The 10,214-nt window shown below is 39.1% G+C and overlaps 1 protein-coding gene across 1 annotated transcript; it reads right to left on the reverse strand.

The window, feature by feature from the left end:
• Positions 1-297: 297 nt before the first annotated feature.
• Positions 298-2,879, reverse strand: LOC119513763 (zinc finger protein 354A-like). Its single transcript, XM_037809197.1, is given in 2 exon segments — positions 298-2,496; positions 2,499-2,879. Coding segments are annotated over 2 exon segments (1,782 nt in total). The 5' UTR covers positions 2,653-2,879; the 3' UTR covers positions 298-868.
• Positions 2,880-10,214: the final 7,335 nt, after the last annotated feature.

A 10,214-nucleotide genomic window follows, 5' to 3' on the forward strand; every position in this document is an offset into this window, starting at 1 on the left:
CCTGGGCAGCAGAGGGACCAGGATGCCCCATCCCATCTTTTCTGTAAGGAGAGGGAGGAAGGGTGGAGGTGAATCACAGAGGTGGGGTTGTACAGTAAGGATTGGGGAACTCTTGTAGGGGACTTTTCCTCTTGCAGGGGAAGGCAATATGGCCAAGCCCAGGGGTCCCAGTGGGAGTAGAAACTGCCCAGGTCCTGAGGTCAATTAGGGAAATCAAAGATGGTCCTAGGGGTGGGCCGTGAATTTAGTCAGCCATAGAATCATTTTTTTTTTTTTTTTTTTTTTTTTTTTTTTTTCTTTTTATTGAAATACATGCACAAAGTTTGACATCAGGTAAAGAAAAGGACAAACCCCAGAGACTGAGAGGTAGTTAACAGTTCATTTTTTATCTTTTATTTGGTCCTTTTCTCTAAAAATGTATAGTTTCTTTAAACAACCCTTTTGTATGCTACTAAAATGTTATAAAAAATATATTACCAGTCTATAAGGTTTGATGTTTTTCTAGTGATATCCAACCCAAACCTTCCCACCCACCGATGTTTATGGCAACCACATATGACATCTAGTGTATACTGCTATAGAAAGGGAGAGGAAAAAAAAAAAAAAAAAACACCTTTATTTTACAAACACCCAAAGTCAATGTCTCTTGTGAATTCTTCATCTCAGGTTATTTTAAGTGTCTGACAGACATGAATGCTTTCCTCATATCTATTACATAGTCAAGGTTTAGCCTTGGAATTTAATATCTGATGAGGACTAAATTCCTATAGATAAGTTTTTTCATATCCAATACATTTATTACATCATCACAAGTATGCATTCTCCGATAAGCTTTGGTTTAAGGCTTTTGCACATGGAAATCTACTTTCTAGGGGTTCTCTTCAATATGAATTTTATAATGATTCGTAAGAGATGACCTGTGGTTGAAAAGTTTCCCACACGTATTACATTCATAGGGTTTCTCTCCAGTATGAATTCTCTGATGTGCAATACGTGATGAACTTTGTCTAAAAGTTTTCCCACATGTATTACATTTAAAGGGTTTCTCTCCTGTATGAATTCTGCGATGTTGAATAAGAGCTGAACTTTGACCAAAAGACATGCCACATTCCTCACATCGATATGGTTTCTCTCCAGTATGAATTCTCTGATGATTACTAAGGGATGAGTTACACCTGAATGTTTTCCCACACTCACTGCATTTATAGGGTCTTTCTCCAGTATGCATTCTCTGATGTTGAATGAGAGCTGAACTTTGTCTGAAGGCTTTTCCACACACTTTACATTTACATGGCTTCTCTCCAGTATGAATTCTCTCATGAATAATAAGTGTTGAGTGGGAACTTAAGGCTTTACCACATTCATTACAACTATAAAACTTCTCACCAGTGTGAATTATTCGGTGTCTATTAAGTCGTGAAATAGAAGTGAAGCCTTTTCCACATTCATTACATCTATAGGGCTTTTCTCCAGTGTGAATTCTTTCATGTTGAATAAGAGATGCACTCTGACTGAAGGCTCTCCCACATTCACTACATTTAAAAGGTTTCTCTCCAGTGTGAATTCTCTGATGATAACGAAGGGATGAACTAGACTTAAAGGTGTTGCCACATTCATTACACAAATAGGACTTCTTTCTGGAATGAATTCTCTGACATCCAGGAAGGGATGTGTTGCAACTAGATGACTTCCTACCTGGATTATATTTATAGGGATTTTCTCCAGCATGAATTTTTTGATGTATAAAAAGTCCTGACCTTCGGCTGAAGGATTTGCCACATTCTTTACATCTATAGGATTTTTCCACAGTATGGGTTCTTAAATGTTTATATAGTGAAGTACTAAGAGTGAAGGCCTTCCCACATTCTTTACATACATAGGGTTTCTCTCCAGTATGAGTTATTTGATGCTGAATCAGAGCTGAACTTTGGTTGAATGCTTTTAAACATTCTTTACATTTAAATAATTTCTCTCCACTATGGTTTTTCTCATGTTTACGAAGGGATGAGTTGTTAATGAAGGTTTTCTCACACATACTACATTTATAGCGTTTCTCTGCTGTGTTGATTTTTGGTTGGTTAAGTAAATTTGAATTCTGTTTGAAGTTGTTTCCTTGTATTTCATACTTTGGCAGTGTTTTTTCTCTAGGAAGAATCTGTCGTCTATCAGGGACTGGTTTTAGGCTTAAGTTATGGTCAAATTCAGTATTTCTATGGCTTCTTTCTATAGTGAGATTTTTTTCCTTTTTATCCTGTTTTTCTAATCTATTTTCATATACACAGGGATTTTCTGATTTAAAGTCCCAGGGTCTGTTCCTTTTGGATCTTGTTATTACCAGTCCCTGAAATGACGAGTCTTGTGTTTGAGTTGACTTTGTGGTTTTATGACTGCTCTTCCATCCTAGAGAGGAGCCTCCAGGACTTTCTTTCTCTACCTTCCAGGGCTCTTCTCCTCGCTGCAACAAGGAGATCACTTTTGGTTTGGAAAATGGGAGTCTGAGATTAGGTTCCTATAGTTCTCCAGCATCACATTCTTATACAAGTTTCTCTGAGAAGGATCCAGTTTTCTCCATTCATCCCGAGTAAAGAGCACAACCACATCCTTGAAGGTCACGGACACCTGAGAGCTTCCTTCCCCCTGTCCAGTAGCCATGTCCTCTTTCTGGGCTTTTCCTCTGAGGATGGGCTGAGTCTCCAAAAGACTCGTCCCCAGGCCTGCGGGGACTCCCGGGAGCCCGGCCTCACCCGCGGCCTCACGCCGCAGCGGAGGCCCCGGGACCACCGGCCGCGATAGCCGTCCCGGGTCGCGACCCCTGCGGGAGCGGACGCCTGGGCCGACCTCGCGCCCCGGAGCCGCTCGCCCCGGAGGCAAACGCCGGCGCCCGGAGAATCATTTATTGTCTACTGGGTTCCAGGCCCTATCACAGTACCTGGGTATGAATAAAGAGATTGTCTCAGGAAGAAGTTGTGTTCTGTGGTGTCCTTGTCATTTACAGACACCTAGAGTCAGAGGGCCCTCCCAGGGGGAAGAAGCAACAGGAAGAGGAGGCTGGGGAAGATAGTCTGGCCTGGGCACTCCATATTCATGCCCAGGGCTCAGGACCTTGTCTTGGGTTTGTTCCCATGCTGGGTTCTACTGAGATACCTGTGGCTTCTTATCATGTCTCTGGGTCCCTGGGCTCCCTGCCTGCTGAGAAGGACTGCTGCATAGTTTATCAGACTAAAAGTTCAGCTCTACCTCATCAACCTTGCCTTGCTTCTTGAGGTTTCCACTGTCCTGGGGTGGGGGTGGGGGGTCTCCCACCCCAGACATGGCTCAGTTGTCCCCTCCCACAGTGAGCAGAACCCAATCTGCAGCTTTTCTAGACTGGAGGACCAGAAGATTTTGGAAATTTTTGCCCCCTTGAGAGAAGCTGTCTGTCTGGTGGGAGAGGGCAGCAGTTGTTATTTGGTGGAGTTGAGCCCTGGGATCCCTGTCTATAGCAGACAACAGAGGGCTGGTGCTGGTGTGTGTTGTCTGAAAGGGAGAGAAATGTAGGGGAGAGAGACATGAAACTGCTTCCTTCTCATTTAGTGAATGCTTTACTCTTTCTCACTGTCTGTGTCTTATGTCTCTTTGTTGCTTCTTGCTCCCTCTCGCTTTTAGCACTTCCTTTTTTTTTTTTCCCCCCACTTGGACCTGGGGATTTCCCATTCTTTCTTATGAACTCAGGTATATATTTTAAAATATTTTGTTATGCTGTTTTATTCAAACAATTTATTGAAGTATAATTTATACAGAAACCTGTTCAAATAATAATCATTCAGCTCATTGAATTTTCAAAGTGTATATTTAAGTAGTGTGCTGGTAGATGTTTAACTGCTCTCAGGGTGGGATGGGAGAGCCTGATTTGTAGTGTTTGTCAATGTCCATGGCATAATTGCTCCCACCATGGCCAGTTACTAGCTCCCAGCATGACACCACTGAGCGTGAGTTGGGAAGAGATAGGCTCAGTCAGCACTGGAGAGGGGACAGGATCCCGCGCCAGCACACCTCTGGTGTACATCAAATAACCACCACCCAAACCAGCATCCTATAGGCACCCCCATGTGTTCCCTAATCTCTACTCCCTCCCACCTGCTCGAAGGTAACCACTATCTTGACTTACAACACCATAGTTTAGTTTACTTGATCGTGAACTTTTTATAACTGAAATCATACTATAGTATTTTGTCCTTAGCTTCTTTGTTCAGTAGGATTTTGTGAAATTCATCCATGTTGATGTATGTAGCTATAGGCTGTTCATTTTTATTTCTTATAGTATTCTATTGTATGATCATGCAAAATTTATTTATCCATTCAATTATGTATGGAGATTTTGTATTGCTTCCAGTTTGAGACTTACAGATACTGCTGCTGTGAATATTCTTATACGTGTCTTTTGGTGCACATGTGTACATATTTTTGGTGCACATGTGTAATTTATCCTAAATCGACTGCCAGGAATCCAGCCTAGTCAGGTTGATTTGAGAGCCAGCACTCTTAAAAAAAAATAAATAAACAAAAACCAACTTCAAAAATAAATTGAAGACTCTGACCAGGGAGGCGAGGAGAAGAATGGCAGCCGCAGAAGCCTGTCTCCCTAAACTATCATGACGAGAAAAGCTACATCTATGGAATGGCTATAGGACATAACAAGATTTTTGTTGTTTTATTTTTCTTTTGTAGCTTATCTAGCGATGTTTTGGTTATTTGGAACTGTTTTACTCAAATATTTGATATCTAAAATCTTTGGCATTGCAGATGATAGAATCAGTGACACGAACAGATATCTGCACACCAATGTTCATAGCAGCATTATTCACAATTGCCAAGAGATGGAAACAACCCAAATGTCCTTCAACAGATGAGTGGATAAATAAAATGTGGTATATACACACGATGGAATACTACACGGCAGTAAGAAGAAATGATCTCGTGAAACATATGACAACATGGATGAACCTTGAAGACATAATGCTGAGCGAAATAAGCCAGGCACAAAAAAGAGAAATATTATATGCTACCACTAATGTGAACTTTGAAAAATGTAAAACAAATGGTTTATAATGTAGAATGTAGGGGAACTAGCAATACAGAGCAATTAAGGAAGGGGGAACAATAATCCAAGAAGAACAGATAAGCTATTTAACGTTCTGGGGATGCCCAGGAATGACTATGGTCTGTTAATTTCTGATGGATATAGTAGGAACAAGTTCACAGAAATGTTGCTATATTAGGTAACTTTCTTGGGGTAAAGTAGGAACAGGTTGGAAGTAAAGCAGTTATCTTAGGTTATTCTCTTTTTCTTACTCCCTTGTTATGGTCTCTTTGAAATGTTCTTTTATTGTATGTTTTTGTTTTTTTGTTTTGTTTTGTTTTGTTTTCATACAGTTGATTTAAAAAAGAAAAAAAGTTAAAAAAAAAAAAAACAAGGAAAAAATATGTAGTGCCCCCTTGAGGAGCCTGTGGAGAATGCAGAGGTATTGGCCTACCCCACCTCGATGGTTGCTAACAAGACCACAGACATAGGGGACTGGTGGTTTGATGGGTTGAGCCCTCTACCATAGGTTTTACCCTTGGGAAGACGGTTGCTGTAAAGGAGAGGCTAGACCTCCCTATAATTGTGCCTAAGAGCCTCCTCCCGAATGCCTCTGTTGCTCAGATGTGGCCCTCTCTCTCTAGCTAAGCCAACTTGAAAGGTGAAATCACTGCCCTCCCCACTACGTGGGATCAGACACCCAGGGGAGTGAATCTCCCTGGCAACGTGGAATATGACTCCCCGGGAGGAATGTAGACCTGGCATCGTGGGATGGAGAACATCTTCTGGACCAAAAGGGGGATGTGAAAGGAAATGGAATAAGCTTCAGTGGCAGAGAGATTCCAAAAGGAGCCGAGAGGTCACTCTGGTGGGCACTCTTATGCACAATTTAGACAACCCTTTTTAGGTTCTAAAGAATTGGGGTGGCTGGTGGTGGATACCTGAAACTATCAAACTACAACCCAGAACCCATGAATCTCGAAGACAATTGTATAAAAATGTAGCTTATGAGGGGTGACAATGGGATTGGGAAAGCCATAAGGACCACACTCTACTTTGTCTAGTTTATGGATGGATGAGTAGAAAAATAGGGGAAGGAAACAAACAAACAAACAGACAAAGGTACCCAGTGTTCTTTTTTACTTCAATTGCTCTTTTTCACTTTAATTATTATTGTTGTTATTTTTGTGTGTGTGCTAATGAAGGTGTCAGGGATTGATTTAAGTGATGAATGTACAACTATGTAATGGTACTGTGAACAATTGAATGTATGATTTGTTTTGTATGACTGCGTGGTATGTGAATATATCTCAATAAAATGAAGGAAAAAAAAAAGATCACATTACAATAATCTAGCCACTTACATTTATGAAGCACTTCCTATGTGCCTTGTACTGTTGAAAGTGTTTACATGTATTAATTCATATCAACCCTATGAAGTAGGTACTATTGTTATTCCCATTTTACAAATATGTAAATAGGTATTAAGGGGTTAAATAACTTGCCAAAAATACCACAAGTGGAGAAGTCAGGATTTGAACCCAAGCAGCCTGACTCTCATTTGGTAACCACTATGCCATTCTAATATTGCTCATATAGCCACTTAATTTAAATATATTACAAATAAACTCAAACATACCACATTCATATCCCAACAAATTTAGGTTCAAAATGTATTCTTATAGTAATACTACCTTAGTAGATACTGAAGTAATCCCCACCAAATAAATTGGTAGGGAAGATATTTTAGTATCACTTCATCAATAATCTGTGTGACTCAACATACAAGTTTTTTACAGCAAGTAACTTTTCTAACCCAGTATAGGAGAAAAGGCCTCCAGTTTTCAAGCAGAAATGTCACTACTTAGGTGAAACTAAAATCCTTTTGCCAGTATTATGATTAAATACACATACACATATACACACACACATACACAATATTCTTAGGGGAGATGGTTTTTAAATGAACCCTGAAGCTCCATGATTTCTTTTTTGACTAATAGGTTATATAGATGTATGTTGTTTAATTTCCAAATATTTGGACATTTCCCTAATTCCTTTCTGTTGTTGATTTCTAATTTGGTTCCATTGCATTTAGAGAACATACTCAAGTATTTTAAAATGTACTGAAAGCATTTCTTGGCTTGGAATTAGTCTGTCTTGTTAGTGTTCCAGGTGTATTGAAAAAAAAAAGTGGCTTCTGCTGAGTAATGTGTTCTATAAATGTCAGTAAATCGAGTTGATAGTTAGTATTTTTTTGTATCTTCTATCTCTGCTGAATTTCTGTCTAGTTTTTATAAGTTATTTGAGTGAGAATTAAAACCTCTGCAAATGTTAAAAAAAAAAAAAAAAAAAAAAAAAAAAAAAAAATAAATTGAAGTATAATGCACATACAGAAAAATACAGAAATAAGAAATTTTAGTCCAGTGATTATTCACATAGTGAACACACCCATGTAACCAAATAATAAACCTTATCAGCACCCCATAAGACTCCTCCCATTCACTACCCCCCACACTTCTCCCCAAAGGTAGTCCCTATCCTGATTTCTAAAACCATAGATTAGTTTTTACTGTCTTTGAATTTTATTTAAATAGAGTCATTCAGAAGTAATCTTTTGTTCCACATTATGTTTTTGTGATTCAGTCATGTTGTTGTGTGTAGTAGTAGTTCACTTTTTTCATTGCAGTAGAGTATTTCATTGTACAAAGATAGATTTATTTATTTTACTATTGATTCCAATTTTTGCCTATTCTGAATAATGTTGCTGTGAGGATTCTTGTATGTTTTGGAATGCACATATGCACATTTCTGTTGGGTATAGATCTAGGAGAAGAATTCTGGTTGCTTCAAGTGATTGTAGAAATTTGTTTTCTTATTAGCTGTGGGAAACTGAGTCCTCCATGTTGCCTGAGGCATATCTAGGGTGGTGGCTAAGAATGCTAAGCCTCAGGCCTGCATGGAATGCCATGCGGGCCCTCCCTGTAAAGATATGTGTCTTGTGACTATGACGACAACGTTTACTATTGTCTTAAACCAAGATTGTTCCTTCTGATATGCAACAGGATGTAAACATAGGTATCTGGTGGGCTCTCCCAAGCCTTGGACATTTAGCATATACTCCCTGATCTTCTGAAATAAACAACTGGAGCAAAGGTGCATTATCGTCCACTTAGCACGAGATGCAGTGGGCCCCCTGCTCCCTTAATTCTTTTTTTTTTTTTTTTTTTTTTTAAATTCAGTTTTATTGAAATATATTCACAAACCATACAGTCATCCATGGTATACAATCAACTGTTCACAGTATGATCATATAGTTATGTGTTCATCACCACAATCTATTTCTGAACATTTTCCTTACATCAGAAAGAATCAGAATAAGAATAAAAAATAAAAGTGAAAAGAGAATACCCAAACCATCCCCCCATCCCACCCTATTTGTCATTTAGTTTTTACTCCCATTTTTCTACTGATTTTTTTTCAATTTTTTAACTTTGTTTATCAAAAAATTAAAAACAAACAGGCAAACAACCACCAATAAAACCCTACAACATTTCAAACAAAGCAATGGATTAAGGAAAACAAATAACCTAAAATAACTACTTTGCTTCCAACATGTTCCTACCATACCCCAAGAAAATTAATAAACCATGTCCAAACAGAGGAGTAAGAAAAACAAATAATCTAAAATAACTACATTGCTTCCAACATGTTCCTACCATACCCCAAGAAAATTAACAACCCCTAAGAAAACAAAGGAATAAGAGAAAAAAAAAAAAACCTAAAATAACTCTATTGCTTCCAACATGATCTTACTATATCCAAGAAAGTTTACAAACCATAATCATTCCTGAGCATTCCCATAACATTGAGATTACCCTCCATAGTTTATCTGTTCTTATTAGATTATCATTCCCCCTCCACTAATTGGTATCTCTAGGTCCCCTACATTCTACAGTATAAAACATTGTACATTTTTCACAGAATTCACATTAGTGGTAACATACAATATCTCTCTTTTTGTGCCTGGCTTATTTTGCTCAGCATTATGTCTTTTTTTTTTTTTTTTTTTTTTTAATCTTCATTTTATTGAGATATATTCATATACCACGCAGTCATACAAAACAAATCGTACTTTCGATTGTTCACAGTACCATTACATAGTTGTACATTCATCACCCAAATCAATCTCTGACACCTTCATTAGCACACACACAAGAATAACAAGAATAATAATTAGAGTGAAAAAGAGCAATTGAAGTAAAAAAGAACACTGGGTACCTTTGTCTGTTTGTTTCCTTCCCCTATTTTTCTACTCATCCATCCATAAACTAGACAAAGTGGAGTGTGGGTCCTTATGGCTTTCCCAATCCCCTTGTCACCCCTCATAAGCTACATTTTTATACAACTGTCTTCGAGATTCATGGGTTCTGGGTTGTAGTTTGATAGTTTCAGGTATCCACCACCAGCTACCCCAATTCTTTAGAACCTAAAAAGGGTTGTCTAAAGTGTGCGTAAGAGTGCCCACCAAAGTGACCTCTCGGCTCCTTTTGGATTCTCTCTGCCACTGAAGCTTATTTCATTTCCTTTCACATCCCCCTTTTGGTCAAGAAGATGTTCTCCGTCCCACGATGCCAGGTCTACATTCCTCCCCGGGAGTCATATTCCACGTTGCCAGGGAGATTCACTCCCCTGGGTGTCTGATCCCACGTAGGGGGGAGGGCAGCGATTTCACCTTTCAAGTTGGCTTAGCTAGAGAGACAGGGCCACATCTGAGCAACAAAGAGGCATTCGGGAGGAGGCTCTTAGGCACAACCATAGGGAGGCCTAGCCTCTCCTTTGCAGCAACCGTCTTCCCAAGGGTAAAACCTGTGGTAGAGGGCTCAACCCATCAAACCACCAGTCCCCTATGTCTGTGGTCATGTTAGCAACCATGGAGGTGGGGTAGGCGAATACCCCTGCATTCTCCACAGGCTCCTCAAGGGAGCACTACATCTTTTTTTTTTTCCTTTTTTTTTTTTTTTTTTTTTTTTTTTTTTTTAACTTTCTCCCTTAATTCTTAACTTTGTGTCTGTGTCTCATTCCTGCGCCGCTCTGTCAGCAACAATTAGCATTATATAAGAATCACCTTACCCACATCCTTGCCAACCCTTGG

Source organism: Choloepus didactylus, chromosome 18 (genome assembly GCF_015220235.1).
Source record: "Choloepus didactylus isolate mChoDid1 chromosome 18, mChoDid1.pri, whole genome shotgun sequence".
NCBI classification, from domain to species: Eukaryota; Metazoa; Chordata; class Mammalia; order Pilosa; family Megalonychidae; genus Choloepus; species Choloepus didactylus.